Source organism: Erpetoichthys calabaricus, chromosome 2 (assembly GCF_900747795.2).
Source record: "Erpetoichthys calabaricus chromosome 2, fErpCal1.3, whole genome shotgun sequence".
NCBI lineage: Eukaryota > Metazoa > Chordata > Cladistia > Polypteriformes > Polypteridae > Erpetoichthys > Erpetoichthys calabaricus.
The window spans coordinates 295,390,721-295,409,078 of NC_041395.2; the positions used below are offsets into that span (position 1 = coordinate 295,390,721).

General features: G+C 39.1%; 1 protein-coding gene across 2 annotated transcripts in view; it reads right to left on the minus strand.

The window, feature by feature from the left end:
- The window catches only part of entpd1 (ectonucleoside triphosphate diphosphohydrolase 1), a 144,982-nt gene that overhangs the window by 89,021 nt on the left and 37,603 nt on the right, over window positions 1–18,358 (minus strand). The window contains exon 1 of one of the 2 annotated variants that reach the window (XM_028795787.2): window positions 8,455–8,689. The exons of the other annotated variant lie outside the window; for it this stretch is intronic. Within the exon in view, the coding sequence (XP_028651620.1) occupies window positions 8,455–8,506 (52 nt within the window). The 5' untranslated portion in view covers window positions 8,507–8,689. Of the gene's footprint in view, window positions 1–8,454; window positions 8,690–18,358 lie in introns of those variants that run through there. 2 annotated transcript variants of the gene reach the window in all.

The following is an 18,358-nucleotide window of genomic DNA, read 5'->3' on the forward strand; positions in this document are numbered from 1 at the left end:
GCAAGCTTTCGAGGCAACTCATATAATCTTGCCTGAAGAAGGGGCCTGAGTTGTCTCGAAAGCTTGCATATTGTAATCTTTTTAGTTAGCCAATAAAAGGTGTCATTTTGCTTGGCTTTTTTGAACATTGTTAATTGCTATTTTTGTTTTTAATACTTTTTATCAATATTGTGGTGATGTTTTCATGTTGTCCAAACTTTGCTACAGTTTGCAAGAAACTAACACTTCGCCAAGAAGATCTTTTTGTCTAGAATTATTGTTTGGTTTTGACTTCCAGTTTACTTAGAGTTTTAATTTTGTTAATGATCTCCAAAGAAACTTATGCTGCAGATCTTTGCTTCAACCCCAACTACTCTTTGGTCTTCTCCTTTAAAGATGGTCATTGCCCATCTGTTCTACTCAAAAACAATCAGTCTAATTGCACATTTCTATTAGTACATCCATCCATCCATCCATTTTCCAACCTGCTGAATCCGAACACAGGGTCACGGGGGTCTGCTGGAGCCAATCCCAGCCAACACAGGGCACAAGGCAGGAACCAGTCCCGGGCAGGGTGCCAACCCACCACAGTCTATTAGTACATATCAAACATAATAGTGGGAGGTATGGCCATTGACAAGTCTAAGTGAAAGGCATGATGATCCCCTTAAGGTGTTGCATCTAAACACTGTGAATGCCATAATGGAAGGATTAGCATCCTGCTGGAGACAGATGGTGATTCCTTCCGAGATGCAAGAATGAGGATGGATACACATACCAGCCATACTAGCAGGCCATAATGGAAGAACACAGGTAGACTGCTTTCCATTGCCATATATTTTCCATGTACACAGGATGGCAGCATCATGCTGGTGGAACTCCCATTTGTACACCCACAGGGAACATTGGGACTGCCCATCGCTGGGAAGATGCACGAGGCCAGGCTCTGATAGTATGGCCATGTCATCTGTAGCGCCAATGACTCAGCAGTACAAACTGCGCTCCATCTCAGCCCATGCAGTCGACAACTACGAGGCCTCCCAAAGCACTGGTGAATGGATCAAATTAAGTATGATATGAAGCCTGCCAACATTGCCCCCGAGGACACTCTTGACCATGGTAAGTGGAATTGTTCTTGCCAGACTGTGGACACTGTGCCGATGCAGGTTAGCTGTTAGGAAGAAGAAGAAGAAGAAGGAGGGTATATTGGGAGCTGCGGTCCAGATGGGCAGCCCTGTTGGTGTACTTGGGGGCAGCAAGGGGGAGCTGCAGTGGAACACTCCCGGGTCCGGCATAAAAGAAGCTGCCTCCTCTGCATCAGGGAGTCAGAGTCGAGGGGCAGTGGACAACGCACACAAAGGAGGCATAGAAGGAGACAGACGTGCCATTTTGAATATTATATGGTACTTGACCTGCTTTAACCGTCTGGAGGAGATTTTGTTAATTAAATAACTTTTTATTTAACCTTGAATATGTGTTTCCAACATAGTTGTGTATGTTTTTTGGGGCTCAGGGGTGCCCCCCAGTGACCACAACACCCCTACAAACCCTGCCAGAGAACAGCTAGTAAGTACGAGATATTTAGCCAGGAGATGAATACACAGCAAACACTTTCTTGGACAGACAAAAGTCAGAGACCAAAACTAATGTTTGTCAAATTAAAAGAACTAAACCAGAAATGGTGTCCACCAAAAAGTTTCATACCGCTATTTTGAGTCAGGTACCTAGAAACTGCCAATAAGTAAAGTTTGTTTTACAAAATGAGATCCAAAGCTAGAAAGCCTGTTGATGTGCAGCGCCATCTTAAAATAACTGTGGTGGGAATACATCACACGTAGCACCGCAAGTGTTCTCATGGCAGCAATGGGATGTTGTCATCATAAGTAACATGACTGTGAACATGAAACAACAATGCAAAATGGGAACATTCACTTAAACCCTCAAACAAAATGGCACTGCTATGATGTCAGTGAGTGTAACAATAAAATATAATAACTTCAACAAAAGCTAATTGAGTGTACGTGATGGACTTGAAAGTTAAAGAAACAGTCAGGTCGTAACAGTCTGAAGTTTGAGGATTGGAGCGTCTAACAGTCATGGCAAGAACTCCAGCTGTGCCGCCTTTACAATTAAGGTTTTAAATTTCCTTGTGTATCGGCAACCCTGAATGAGATGGCTAGACTCCAGCATCACTGCTTGGTTATTCCAAAGAAGTTTTTATCTAAGAAAAAGGATCTCCATGTTTTTTTCTGTGCCCTTAAAAAGTATTAATGTCTCCTGTTAGTTCCATTGCTAGAAGTACAAGAACAAGAATTACCTTTCCATGAACCGCGGCTAAATGAAATTTGCCTCATTAGTGATAATGGCCCTCTAATGCTTTGTCGGAGCCATGGCAGGAACGACCTTTCTGTGCCAAAAGAGTAACAAATACCATTTGGTGCTTCATGATGCATCAAAAATGATTATTATGTGCTGCCTTATTGAACTAAGTTCATGCAAACAGGAAGACTGTGTGATACAGAAAACCCCTTAGTGCTTTCAGCATAAAAAAACAACCTTACTGTCTATGTATCATGGAAAAGAGGACGAAAATTCTGACAAACAAGAGGAGACGATTTATTATTTACAACTCAGTTAATTAGTCAATACCCCATGAAAACATTTGTACAAATCATACGGTTATTGGTTTCAGTAAAACGTCATCAGGGTAAATGTCTTGTAACAATAATAGAAAAGTCAGTCAGTCAGTCAGTCAGTCAGTCAGTCATTATCCAACCCGCTATATCCTAACTACAGGGTCATGGGGGTCTGCTGGAGCCAATCCCAGCCAGCACAGGGCACAAGGCAGGATCAAATCCCAGGCAGGGCGCCATCCCACCGCAGTAATAGAAAAGTCTGTGCAGTATTTCAGGTTTTTGTGGACACCGACCAAAGTCTTTACACTTGCACACAAGGGGAAAAGACCTGTATGGGAATGAAAGGGTACTGGCACGGAGAGAACTTCAGTTTAAGATTCTTTGAGAAATGAGCCCAGAGGACTGGAAATTATTGTAGGAAACTCTCATTGTTGGCTAGTATTACAGCTAGCTTATCTAGTATACACTATAGCATTCTTCTTCTTTCGGCTGATCCTGTTAGCGGTTGCCACAGCGGATCATCTTCTTCCATATCTTTCTGTCCTCTGCATCTTGTACTAATACACCCATCGCCTGCATGTCCTCTCTCAGCACATCCATAAATCTCCTCTTAGACATTCCTCTTTTCCTCTTGCCTGGCAGCTCTAGCATTACATTTACTTATTCGACTGACACCTTTATCCAAGACGACTTACAACATTTATGATATAATTGAGTATGTGAAGCTGAATGTATGGCTGACCTATATGTCCACAAACATTTGTACAGATACCTCATTTTGTAGGCTCTGTTTCTTTCCAAAATTTAGTTGGTGCCCTCCAAGTCAGGCAACATCAGGTACCCCTACAATGATGTGGTCAGTCTGTCTGTCACTTACAGATTAGAGGGGGGCTAACCTTGTACTTGGTCTTAAATTAAATCCTATGACCCGATCTGTTTTGGAAATTCAAAGCAGCAGTTATGTTGGCAAAATTACCTGTGGTTGTGTGTTAATTACAGCAAGCTGATCAACGATGTGAAACAGCAGAAAGAAAAAGCAGAGCAGTGACATCTGCTGAGCAACAAGCAAACTGCACAATCTGATTATGTGATTAGGAATACGGAATCAGTAGTGACATCTGCTGAGCGTCAGGAACATCACAGAAGGTAATTAAGTAATGAAGGCAGGATGTGGAGTGTGCCCGTTCTCTTTTTGTTTTTCTCCACCATACCCACATAATGCAGTTGAAGCTAACTGTTAACTCTAAATTAGCCTCTGAAGTGTGCCCTATGATGGACTGGCACCAAATTTTGTTTTCCTTCCCACTTTTTTCCAGGTGTTGTGAAACCCACATCAACTTTGAAATAAAAATGCACACTTGAGGAAGAACTCCAATGAGTGCACTTACATTTGTTATAAACTAAACTGTCTATGCCAATTCTATTTTGCTACTGCTGTGTTCTGTGTTTTTTCTATAAAAGCTGTTTGAACAAAGTGGAAAGCATATGGTTTAAAGTTACAGATCTCATTATTTTAAGTCTCTAGGGAGTGTGAATACATTTTAAGGAGTGCTGAATCATTCAGTCTAGCAAATATAACTCTATATTGAAAGATTACAGACGTTAACCCATCATGAACCCACTGGAGCCATTGCAAGAGAGATGATTCAGCTTTTCTCATGCCGGGCATGTGGTGTTATCATAAATACCACTCAAAACCTGAGTGCAAATAAGAGGAAGACACAGATAAGATGAGAAAGGGAGGGCATGGTTTTGAATTAGAGAGCTAGGGAAACAAAAGACAATTAATCACAAGCTATGAAAGTTATACAATTGTGGAGTGATACTTTACAGGATGGTGTGGGTATCTTCACACAGATCTTCATTTACATTTCCCTTTCATGTAAACTCAATTATTTCCATTCGAGTTGGGAGGCAGTAAAATAATGAGATTTTAACTGAGCCCACCACCAGCCTCTCAATTCATGGAGCATATGATATTAGGGTTGGCTTAGGGTGGTCAGTTCTGTTTCCTGACTTCCTCTGATCATACTTTGTTAGTTTCATTAAATAACTGAAAGGTTCAAAAAATTCACCAGTGACCAGGTCAAGTAGAACACCTGGAGTATTCTTAGCTAATAGTCTCATTTTTTCTTTCCACATACTTACTGTGTGTCTGTGGGCTTTTGTCAGGTACTATAGTTTTCCTCTAACATCCCACATTTCTTACTTTAAATGACCACCCCAAATTAGCAATGGTGCAAATACAATAACAAAAAAAATTATAGCAATCTCACAAAAATACAATACAATACAATACAATACAATACAATACAATTTATTTTTGTATAGCCCAAAATCACACAAGAAGTGCCACAATGGGCTTTAACAGGCCCTGCTTCTTGACAGCCCCCCAGCCTTGATTCTCTAAGAAGACAAGAAAAAAATGGAAGAAACCTTGGGAAAGGCAGTTCAAAGAGAGACCCCTTTCCAGGTAGGTGGGGCGTGCAGTGTGTGTCAAAAAGAAGGGGGTCAATACAATACACAGAACAGAACACAACACAAGTAATCCTCAATACAGTATAAAAATAAAAATATTAAAATTACAGAGCAGAATTTAACAGTAGATGATATCACATACTATGATTTGGATTTGTGAAAAAACAAAATAAATGTGCAAAACCTCACTTAAGACGCTAGTACACATCAAAATAATGGAATCACAACAATGACATTCAGGGACAATCACTCAGTTAATACATCATCTTGTACTATTTGGAAAGTTATTTAGAAAGACATATTAGACATATATAAATGAAAGACCTTTGTTTGTGTGTGTGTGTATGGAGCAGCCCGCTCTGCTTGCGCTCAACCACAGCCTCTAGATGGCTCATGCATGTACTTTTACATTTTTTCGGCACTTGTATGCACCTCACTTCTCACTACGAAAGACCTGTGTGTAGCAAACAGCACCCTGAAACAACAACGTTGTGCTAATGACACCGATGAAGAGACACAACGTCGAAAGGAAGCAAACGCCACAGATATATACAAGTGAAACACCTCAGCAACGGAGGGCAAGGTTTGAGGTTTTCACTAAAAACAGTGTCTATCTAGAGGTATTTTCTTGAGACAAAGATTAATAGGACTCATTTGCCAGCGATACGGCTAAGATATGGTATCGCCAGTGTCTTCTTACGAAAGCCAGAGGGGCCGGAAGCACAAGGTGGGTCCACGTCCTGTGATCTAGGTAATTCTTAAGAGTTAGCTGATGCCTCTCCAAGGTCATGAGTATAGTAAAACTGCTAGGGAGTCTTTCAGTTGTTTATTGTCCCGAAGATCACATGCGGCTAGTACCATTCATAAATGCTTAATTGGATAACTCCATTCCATTTTCAAGCCCGTTTAATCCTGAGCAGGGTTGTGAGGGGCTGGAGCCTACCCTAGTAAGCATAGGGCACAAGGCAGGAGTGACAACTAGGCAGTGTGTCACCCAGTCAGAGGGCAAACACACTCACACTCACACACTCGCACACACGCACTCGCATACACACACGCACACCCGCACACACACTCGCACACACACACACACACACAATCTACCCAACCTGCATCTATAGGCTATTCAACTGTTTTTTTTTGGAATCTGTACTACTTTCTATTCATGAGGCCTTTACAATTGCAGGAAATAAATCTTGCCCAACTATTGGATGTACAGATTTGCTCTGGTCAGTGTCTACATGGGTTGTCCTCAGTTCCGCTGGTTTTTCTCCTTCATTCCAAATACACATAACTTACATGTGATATTACTTGTGATATACCAATATGAGTTTTTTTTTTTTGTTAATATTTTGATCAGTCATTGCATGTGAATTTGTATAGTTTTATAATGATAGTTAACAGTCTTCATATGATATCCAGGTCTTCTGGTCTTATCTCCCATTCTAAGGATATCCATGTTAATTCTGTCCACCCATTTTCAAGGTTGCTTATTCACTGGAGGGTTTTGGCAGCAAGAGAACTCAATATGGGAGTCAAGCCTAGATGAGGTGCTGGCATGTCAATCAAATCAAATTTTATTTGTCACATACAGCTTTTACATTGTAAGTGCAGGAGTGGGTGGACTGGTGTTCCAACTGGGTTAGAGGACAACTCCCTACCCTGCTGTAATTCTGTATTGGAAGGAGTGCAAGAATGGAATTACAATACATTTCCATCCAGGTTGGGAGGATCAATTATTGGACAGGTAATTTGTCACCCAGAACAAGAGATTGCAGTGCACCTCCGACTGGGTCCTGGTTTCAACATCTAAAGGGATGACCTGGGATTTGTAGTATAGAAGGCCAACCCTGTTGGGTTTTTTGAGTGCTACCAGGAAGGTACTGTTGTGAGAGGATCTCCCTGTTATGGGCAGTTTCCATGTGACCTGAAAGTGCTTCTGTCTTGCAATGCCGTGGCACCAGAAATGTTCCCATGTTCAAGACAAAAGGAGATGGGAGTTGGAGTCGGGAGGTAGAGGACGAGGCTTGCCTGGAGGAGAGTAGAGCAAATATAGTATGGGTTTGTGCTTGCGATTATGGGTGTGATGGGGGAAGAATCTGTGAAAGATATTTAGTGTAATAAAATATACTTCTTTTGTATCTTTGTGTTTGTGCACTTGTGTCTGGAGTCTGGGGCTCTGGAGTGCCCCCTTTTGGTCACAACATACAGTACAATATGTAGTGAAATGCTGAGTTGCTCAACGTCTATGACTAGGCCTTTAAGAAGAATGTGAAGGGACAATATATGATTTTACAATTATCAAAAATCATTAATAGAATTACACATGTGTGATAAGTCAAGCAAAATGACACTTTTTTATTGGCTAACTGAACAGTTTACAATATTCAAGAATTGACCTCAGTTGCCTTGAAAGCCTGAATATTATAATCTGTTCATTTAGCCAATAAAAGGTATCATTTTACTTTACTTCTCACTGCATTCATAATGGATAACATGGTACAACACCCTGCTATTGCAAACATGTAAATAATGACTAATGACTAAATGAATACTATAAAAACGTAATGTATGCACGTTAAAAATAGGACAACATGTAGTTCTAGACACTTTCTTTATTCAAGATGCGGATGGACTGTGGACAGGAGCTTCCCCTCAGTCTCTGCTCTGGTCTTCAGGCAATGGTAGCGTTTCCATGACCCCAGCACACAAAAAAAAGCAGAGGCATTGTTGGGATGGTTGGTGTCACAGATAGCTGTTTTTGGCCTGGTCCAGCATCGTTTTATGTAGATGTCATTCATCCACTCATTCATGCACAAATTCCCTTAGTGTCTCCAATTAACCTAACATACACATGTTTTTGGGGTGTGTGGAAAGAAAACTGAGTTATCCAGAGAAACACCTACATAGGCACAAAGAGTAAATGAGCTACTATGATATTATTGGCAACTCTAAATTGACTTAGTGTAAGCATCCCCCGCAACCGATTGGTACTCCGTCCAGGGTCGAATCCTGCCTTGAACCAAATGATCCTCACCTTCATTAAGCAGGCTAGATAATGGCTGAATTATCCTTGCTGTGGTAAAGCACTATTGCAATATTCAGCTCTAAGATCTTTCATTATTTCTTAAATTACTTTTATTGCCCTATGTTTTAGTACCGATGATGAAAAGTTAACACATATTCCTTTCATTCAAATTCAAAAAGAAACGAAATAGTAGGAGGGCTCTTAATTATGTTTTAAACTCAGTTCACAACCACTTTCTCGTTCCTTATATTACTGCTGTTTAAAATATAAATATAATAGAAACTAGACTAATAATTAACGTGAAGTGGGTAACAAATGGAATATTGTACTCACCATGGATGTCGTGCCAATACAACTTTAATTCCTTTTCCTTCATCATCGGCATAATGAGCCCTGATGATTGTGTTTCTAGATGAATATGTCTTTGTTGTGAGGCACAATAAGAAATGAGCAGTTTTGACCTTTTTGAAAATAGCTTAAAGCCTGACTCTTACATAAATCCACATTATGAAATTCTTCTGTTGACATAGGACACCCCTTTGCAGTTGCCGGTTCAGAGGGAAAATCCTTCATCTGCAGCGATCCCTGCGTTTTGTTTCGCATCCAGTTAAATAATACTATGAGATAATTTGACGCGCAAAGTATAATCAGCAGGTTGGCTCCCTTTCTGCTTTGTACAAGTGTAAACCTGTCTCTTTCTGAGGAAAGACGTGTTATGTCACAGTGCTAATGATTCAGCACTGAACAAGATGATAAGTTTTACAGTGCGATGAATAAAACATAATTATTGTGTCTGAAAAAATGCAGGATGTTTCATATCATTTGTACATGATGAGTATGACGTATTTCATAATCTACTAAGTGAAGTACTGTGTGAAATTATAAAACCACTCTTTTCATTTTTCATAATGCAACATGACAGATATATGAATCAGAATGCCTTTGTTTAAGGTCAACAGTTAATTTATTCACATTTTGTTTGCATTGGTTTTCCTCTTGGTGTCACGTTTATTCTTGCACGCCCTAAAGACGCACATTTCGGTTAAACGGTGGCTTTAAACTGGCTTAGCATAAGCATGCATGTTTGTGAGCATATGCATGTTCCCTGTGATGGCATGGCCCCTTAACCAGTTTTATTGTTTCCTGTTTTGAGTTCAGTGCAAATGGAATAAACTGCAGCCCTCACAAACATGAATTGGATTAGGTGGGTTTCAGAATGTACGCGTGTATTCATGTATAATAAATGTGAAGGGAAGTCAATAAAATGTGGCAAAAAATGGAAAAATCTAGCTGTTTCTAAGGGACAATATTGTTAATTTTTTATTTGTTATTACTAAAAATGGAAGTATTGAGCATAAGAAATTAAGTTACCTTGAACAAACATTTTAATTTGTTGACACACTTTCACAGTTCTGACTCAGGTAGTGTGTTTACCATTAAATAAAATGGAATATGGCATTACATGTTACATCCTGCGCCCCTGTTACTCATTATTAGCTTCTTCACATGATGCTTAGAAGTACCTGTGATAAATTGGTAAAAAATATTGGCATATAAAGGGTGGTGCACGAAAAACTGAACCGTCTCCGATCAGCTGGCTCAAACTATTATACAGGCCCCAACTGTGCATTAGTAAGGAAGCTGTGAGCCAGTGGGTACAGACGTGCGTAAAAGAGATCTGGAAGATGTATGTGTCTACCGGTTCTTTTAAGGAAACGTGGAACATTTTCGCACAGAAGTTTCCTGGCATAAACGTACCAGCAAAGAGCAGGATTCACGAGTTGGTGAAGAAGTGGAGTAAGACTGGGTCAGTTGCAAACTGCATAAAGAATCAGGCCCCATCCGTTCATATACCTGTGGTCGTAGCAGATATTCAGGAACGGATGGCCAGAAGCCCTACGAAATTAAAGTGGCACAACAAGCGAATGTTTCACGCAGGTCTTGTTAACATGTGTTGCACTCACTACCAATGAAGCCGTACAGAATGAATTGTGTCCAAGAACTGAAGGACGACGACAAGAAAAAAATTGTATTTTATTGCACATGGCTCCTTCAAACAATTGCAATTGGATTTTTGTATTGCATATCTTTGGTTTCGTGTAAAGGCTAAGAAAAGGTACGTCGACGTTGGGGTCGGAGATGGTTTGGATTTTCGTGCGCTACTTGGTATAAACATTTATGTACATAAAACACATAAGTATTGTGACCAGTGTGTGAAATACGTTGTGGTAATCACGGAGGAGGAGAGGCGGTTAGGAGAATGAATTGATACAGCACGTTTCCGCACCTAAACACACAATGATCCACCTCAGGAGTAATCAGGCAGTTCTGTTAGTGTTATTTTGTTACTATAAATGAATGAATGGAATCTGCTATAAAATAAAACACTAAAGTCTGTGCGTCCAGTCCCTCAGAGCAATTTGATTGGTCAGTTTGATTGGTGACACGATTAAACAAGGAAGTGCAAGTGTTTGACATATAAGGAAGAGAAATGGCATAGGAAACATGCTGAGGGAGTCGCCTTCAAAGATGGAAAGTATAAAAGTGGGCAGGAAGCTACAAAGGTGCCTTGAAAATAAGTAGGCCATAGGAGAACGTGCTCGAGAAAATGAACGCAGGTGAAGATTCGTTAGTAAAGGCATAGGAGGTACACTGAGAGAGTTGCCTTCAAATACAGAAAATATCAAATTGGAAAGGAGTTGAGAACGGCACCATGAAAATAAGCAGGCTTTAGTAGAACACACTCAAGAGAAGGAGCACCAGTGAAGGGACGTTCAACCACACACAAATGCAGAGGAAAGGCCCTGAAGGTATACTTATTGCAAGGGATAGCACATATTTTAAAATTATTCTATTATCTATCTTTGCCAGGTACCATGTCTAGTATACAATAAATTACCTATGCTGAATGCTACAACTTTTGATATGCATTTCTCAAGTAGATGATTCACATCATATATGGATTTGCCATCTTCAATTAATGTGACACCACCCTATACTTCAGATTAGCTTCACAAAAAATTTCCACTTCTCTCAACACATAAACACTTACACTATATGGCCAAAAGGCTGTGGACACCAGGCCATATAAGAGGTTCCCCACATACCCCCTTTGTGCCTATAACAACCGCCACTCTACTGGGAAGCTGGAATGTGTCTGTGGGAATTTGTACCCATTCAGACAAAAGATAATTTGTGAGGTAAGGGGCTGATGTTGGACGAGAAGACCTGGCTCACAAGCAGTTTTCCAATTACTCCTAAAGAAGTTAAATGGGGTTGTGGTCAGGGCTCTCTGCAGGTCAATCATGTTCCTCCACACCAAACTCGTCAAACTTTATTGGACCTGGGGCTCAGTCATGCTGGAACAGAAAAGGACCTTCTCCAAACTGCTGACAAATGACTTTGTGTGCTGTAGCATTAACAGTACCTTTCACTGGAACCAAGGGGCCTGGCCCAAACCCTGAAAAACAGTCCTACTCCATTATCCGTCCTACGCTTTACTGTAGGTGCTATGCAGTCTGAAAGATGTCTCCTGGCATTCTCCAAACCCAGTTTCATCCATTAGGAGGACAGATGTTGAGGCATGATTCACACCAGAGAACATGTTTCCACCTTTCAAGAGTCCAATTGTGGCATATTTTGCACCTTATTCTAGTCAATACTTGGCATTGTGCATAGTGATCTTAGGCTTGTGAGTAGGTACTTGACCATTTAATGAAGCTCCTGATTTACAGTTCACGTGTGCTGCAGTTCTGGTCAGTTAAGACTAAGGAAAACAAAGTCATGCTACTTCTAGGTGTTCAGCCTACAACATGGACACTGTTAGTATTATGGAATCAGCAGTCTCTGCCACTTTTTACTAACCCTTCACACTCTTCAGTGTCACTGAGATTTAAGCAAGCACTATTGTCTATGTGGGTTTCCTATGTACACTTTTGCTATAAAGGTCTCTTCCCTTATCAGGCTTCACTTCCCTAACCTGATATACAGGCTGCTGCTGTGGTTTCAAACTTCAGTATTCCCACTCAGTCTGAGAGGAGCTGTTTGCCAGGCTGCTGCATTACTTTCTTATTTGCCTGATAATGTGCACACCATAACATACAGTAGTTTAAAAATGGGACCACTCCACAATTTTTATTTTCAAAAATTCAGGAGTTCCAAAGGATCAGTAAGGTAGTTAGTTCCAGACATCCCTCAAGATGTTCCATATTTTGCACCTTGATTGTGACTAAGCAATTGGTCCACGATTAAGATAATTTTTTATTACACTTAAAGAGTACTTTTAATGACCTACTCAGAAGAAGCAGTTTATTTAAAGAAAAATAACAAGGAGATGAAAGCACCAATTAAGGGCATGCAGATTGTAATCAAGGTGGGAGAGTGGAAGCTGGACATGAGGTCAAAACACAGAGAGATAGAGAGAGAGAAACTGTGTGTTAAAATCCATCCAAAACAGAAATTAATAAATCATAGTCAAAGACAAAAGCTAAAAGTCCTAAAATTAAAGCTTTGTAGAAGCACTTTTAGCTTCCTGTATTCTACCAACATTCAAGAAATATCAAAAATGGATCCAAAAACAGGATACCATGGAGGTAAATGCTGCCATCTTAAATAAAAATGATGGGAATACGTCATACGCATACCCATTTTAGATCACATGGTGTCAGCCCAAAGCTGTTGCTTACAACAAAATGACTTTAATACTTGCTAGGAGTTATTACTTTCTGTTTTTTCATAGACAACTGTGTAACAAATTTTGTGGTCCAGAACTCATTTTAGGGTTTTTAGAACTCTGGAATTAATTTCTGGCATTTATTGTTTGTTATTTCAGTCTGTTTATATTGCCAATTATATTTTGGGCTGTCTTACTTGCCATTTTGTTTTATGCATATTTATCACTATTTTGGGTGCCCGCTGTTAGGATACATGATGGTTAATATGGATGTGTCCTTGGAAGTCAGGGTATAATGGCACAACGGAATAAAAGGTCTGCAATCCTTCCCTAACAGAGCTGCAGACAAAACAAAAATCCTATTTAATTGCCAAGTAAAATTTCTGTGCTTCGTTCTTTTGTGTATCAACCTTCCACTCTTGTTCTTGACTTTTTGCTCTTCATTTTTAGCCTTGACTCACAATTTTTTTTAAACTGTCTGTTTTGACCCATTTCTACTTTCATGTTCTCATCCTGGTAACTCCAAATTTTGCATGCCCAGCAAACATAACAATACTAAAATGGAGCTGTATTGACATGGACAGATAAATGTGGATTACTAAAAAAAATGTAACCATAACTAATGACACTTTTTAATAAGGATTTAATAAGAATATTGTCAAACACCCAGAGTGATAGATAGATAGATAGATAGATAGATAGATAGATAGATAGATAGATAGATAGATAGATAGATAGATAGATAGATAGATAGATAGATAGATAGATAGATAGATAGATAGATAGATAGATCATTTATTTATAAAGCACTTTAAAACAAAAGAGTTGAGGCTGAAGTGCTACACAAGGACAATAATCAATAAATATAAAAAATAACGACAGAAACAAATACAAAATTTAAAACAGCACGGGGAGGACTCTCAAGGTGAATTAAAAGCCAAACAGTAAAATGAGTTTTGAGATGAGATTTAATAATCAATATTGATGGGATTTAAAGGTAGCTTGTTCCATAATTTCAGAACCAGGACAGAAAACGCCCAGTCTGCTCTCATTTTTAGTCTGGCCCTTTGTGTTGTCAGCAAGATCTGGTTGGCGAATCTCAGAAACCTAACTGGAATGTGGGGGCTAAACAGGTCACATAAATAACCAGGGGCCAGACATTTTATAAATTTTAAAAGGAATTGTAAGAACCTTAAAATTAATCCTATACTTAATAGGAAGTCAATGTAATGTCTTAATTATTAGGGTAATATGATCATGTTTTTGGACCCAGTTAAAAGACAGGCAGCTGCATTCTGAACTAATTAGAGGCAGGAGAGAGAAGCCTGACTAACACCAAAATAAAGGGCATTACAATAGTCAAGGTGTGATGAAATAAATGCATTAATGAGTTTCTCAAAATCCTCAAAAGACAAAAAAGACTTAGATAGGAGTCTCAACTGAAAGAAGCTAGACTTAATAACCGAATTAATTTGGCTATACATTTTAAAATCCCCATCCATGATAACTCCCAAGTTCTTAACAGATGTCTTCACAAAAGGTCTGAATAGGCCAAGACTACAAGGAGGAACATCGAAAGTCCCACTTGGGCGAAATATAAGAAACTCTTTTTTACTCTCATTAAAATTTAACAAATTTATGACCATCCGTATCCTTAATGTTCTCCAAAAATCCAACAACAATTTTACCTAGACAGACAGACAGACAGACAGACAGACAGACAGACAGACAGACAGACAGACAGATAGATAGATAGATAGATAGATAGATAGATAGATAGATAGATAGATAGATAGATAGATAGATAGATAGATAGATAGATAGATAGATAGATAGATAGATAGATAGATGCTCAACTTCATTTGTCCCACTAGTCAGAAGATCAGGAAAAGTTTAAGCCTAGGAATCAAAAGTCACAATTACACCAAGTCCAAGACAGAAACCAATATTCATAGTCAAAAATATGGCAACGTTATTGCCAAATAAATTCCTGATAATTCTTTGATTAAATTTTCACAACTTTTCCATTTGACCCAAAGTTTGGATACCTTCATGAGGGTGCCACCATCTTTTATAGTGCTGTTGTGATGATATTGCTGGCACAAATCACTACAGATGTATTATAAACAATATGGCAGAGCCCATGCAAAATAATGCATAAAATGGCAGCCCCCACCAAATAAAAACATAAAACAAAATGATACTAGAATGAAAAGTAACTTAAAAAGGGTTTTTTTCCTGCCTTGCACCCTGTGTTGATTGGGATTGGCTCCAGCAGACCCCCGTGACTCTGTAGTCAGGATATAGTGGGTTGAGTAATGGATGGAAGGATAAATATTAATGAAAATAATTAAAAAAATTAAATACACCACAATAAATAAAATAGAGGTTTTGTAAAATTGTGGTGTCAGCAATTTCATAATTAGGAATACATTAATGGTAAAATTCAGGTGTATGGCCATGAGATTCACTCAGTAGTAATGTGGAAACCCAGTCCAGTTTTGAGTAGGAAATGTTAAGGAGAGATAACTGGCCATCCCTGACTATCAGGTCATTTTGGGTGCAATAGTTACTCTGGCCTTGACTTTAATTCAGTTAATTTACTTTTCGTGGACAGTATTCACAAAGTAATAATTCAAAAACATACGTCAAGCTCATGTGTAATTAGTGCATGTTCACACATGAAGTAATGGAGGTGTTTTTAGTAATTAATACCTCAAGGATATGTACAGTAAGTCTCTGAAAACTGTGTACAAAATAAAAATGTTGAACACACTCACTTTTCAATTCGCTTTCTTGTGTGGCAACAACTATTGCAGAGCAGATTTAAAACAGGCCAGATGTTGTGAAGATAAATAAAGGAGTGTGCATTTTACATTTGATTCCATGTCTGCCTTTATTTTTATCATTCAGGAAGAGCCCCAAACTACTGTGGAACATAATTAATACATAAGGGAAGTATATCAGTAAGAAATGGCACAAAGAAAGAATCTCCTCTTAAAAAAATACTCTTTACCTAATAACACACACTTTATTATATTTAAAGAAAACATTTAATTAATTCAGTAAGATGTGAAGCACTTCAAAGCATGCAATGTGAGAAGATCTGTAAATCTTGTTAAAGAGAAATATCTCCGCCTGGCTTTAATGAATTAAACAGACAAAAAACACCCTAAAGTGTTTTAAATGACCATTCGATTTATTTGTTATATATGTGATACATGCAGTCTATTTTTAAAATTCACTTTATTTTTCCGTGATGAGCACAGTGGCCACCAAGGCTGAGAATGAGTTATTTCCATATAGGACTGCATTGTCTTTGCATTTTTCCTATTACTCATGTTAAAAAGAAAATCTCATTCTGAGAATAAATTCAAATGTCCTGGGCTAATTCTTCCTCAAAATTAATAAGAAGTTAATCATTTTCTTAAGAAACAGCTCTCTGGCCAGGGTCAAATTTTGGCAAACATTAAAATTCATGAAATAGAACATATTACGATAAAATTTTAACAAGCGCAGTGCTGACTTAATGATAATCGCTGATGAAGTGCTTGAAACATGCCATGTGAAACACAAATGCAGGACTAGACATGCTGCAATAATGGTGGGTTAAGAATGTAGGGAGATTCTTCAAAGGGCTGGTAGGCACCTCTTAATAGTCTAAAAGCCAAAGGCAGCAGTTTACTAATAAAGGAAAATATAAAGCTAGTGGTTTAGGAGTAGAAGAGACCGCTTACCTAGCATTACAATCATTTAGAAGCTTTTGAAGCTGAAACATCAAAAATTTTTTGCATTACTATTATTTGCCATTCTACTACGTAGATTTTATTTTTTATTTTATTTCTTCAGAGGTGTATACATGCAGTGTTGTGATTGAATATTTTTTTTGCTGCTTTTTTATCTTCATTATCGATGTCCATACCTGTAAACTCAACAGTTGACTGGAGTTTTGTGTACCTTATAACAAATGTTGGATCATGTGTAGTCATTATGGACCTTGAGTACTGCAATTTTACCCTCTCTAGTCCAATGCATTCAAATAATGTTAGCACTGAGCTATCCAATTCAACCCTTTGTCTATGTTCTCACTAGATCAGCTAACCTGTCAAAGACAGGTAATAGAAGAAAATTTTAAATATTTGATATCTCTTGCCCTAAATGTACCCTCAGTGTTACTCCTATGCTTTTCCTTGGTATCCTTATATGTCTCAATCTCTCATTTCTTGTTTTCCTCTCTTGATCACATTCCTGTGAAACCCACTTCTCAGACTGTCAATTTTTTACCACTTTTTGCTTTTTGACCACTAACCGATGGTAGATGAGCCCCCATTGCCCGGTGCTGAAAACATCATTTGCATTCTGGCAAAAACCTTCGGGACTCGGGTTGCACCTTGTTAGCACAATGGTATATTAAAACGTAAAGGCAATTTGAAAAAGTTACTCAGTAACCACAACAGATAGAAGCTGACACAATAAAACACGTTCATGATGACCTATGGGTAATCTGAACACGCACAGCTCAGCGCTCTGCCCTTTAGTCTAATTCAAGTCAAGGCCAAATAAACATGAACGCTCCACTGCGGGATTGTTCAACAGCATACTGTAGTTAGAATTCTTTAGGCAGAGGGAGTGAAACCTGAAACTGAAGCCTACAGTTCGCAGCAACAGAAGAGAAATGCAGTCAAAAACAGTCTTATGGGTGGGAGTCGATTTGTTTCAAACCAGTTTTGTTAAACTTGACAGCATGTATGGAATATTTTTTGATTTTAATAAAATAAAAGACAAAAAAAAAACAACAAACCAGTCTTGCTGCTCCATGACAACATATGTCCCCATGCAGTGGCCACAGTGGTGAAGTCCATGTAATAGCTGCGGTTTGAACATATTCCACATCCACCTTACTGCTCTGATCTACCATCATGTGACTATCACATCTTCAGTGCACTTAATGTGATACATGAGCTTGAGTACTTGTGCGTACTTTAAGTAAATTTGGAGGTTTCCACTGGGTGTCAGTATAATAAATCAGATGGAGAAAACAACATTCGGTTTCTCCATACTGTGACTTGAAGGAAGAAAGATGTTAAAAACAAAAATTATTTGCATTCTGATTCTGAATCTCGAGACAGTATGTGATACCTTTAAATGCATCACAAAGTTACGATGGGGAATATACAACACTTATATTCTATCCATCCATTTTCCAACCCACTGAATCCAAACACAGGGTCACGGGGGTCTGCTGGAGCCAATCCCAGCCAACACAGGGCACAAGGCAGGAACTAATCCCGGGCAGGGTGCCAACCCACCGCAGGACGCACACAAACACCAAGCACACACTAGGGCCAATTTAGAATCACCAATCCACCTAACCGGCATGTCTTTGGACTGTGGGAGGAAACTGGAGTGCACGGAGGAAACCCACTCAAACATGGGGAGAACATGCAAACTCCACGCAGGGAGGACCCGGGAAGCGAACCCGGGTCTCCTAACTGCGAGGCAGCAGCGCTACGACTGCGCCACCGTGCCGCCCTACATTTTTATTACCTATACAAAAAATGGATG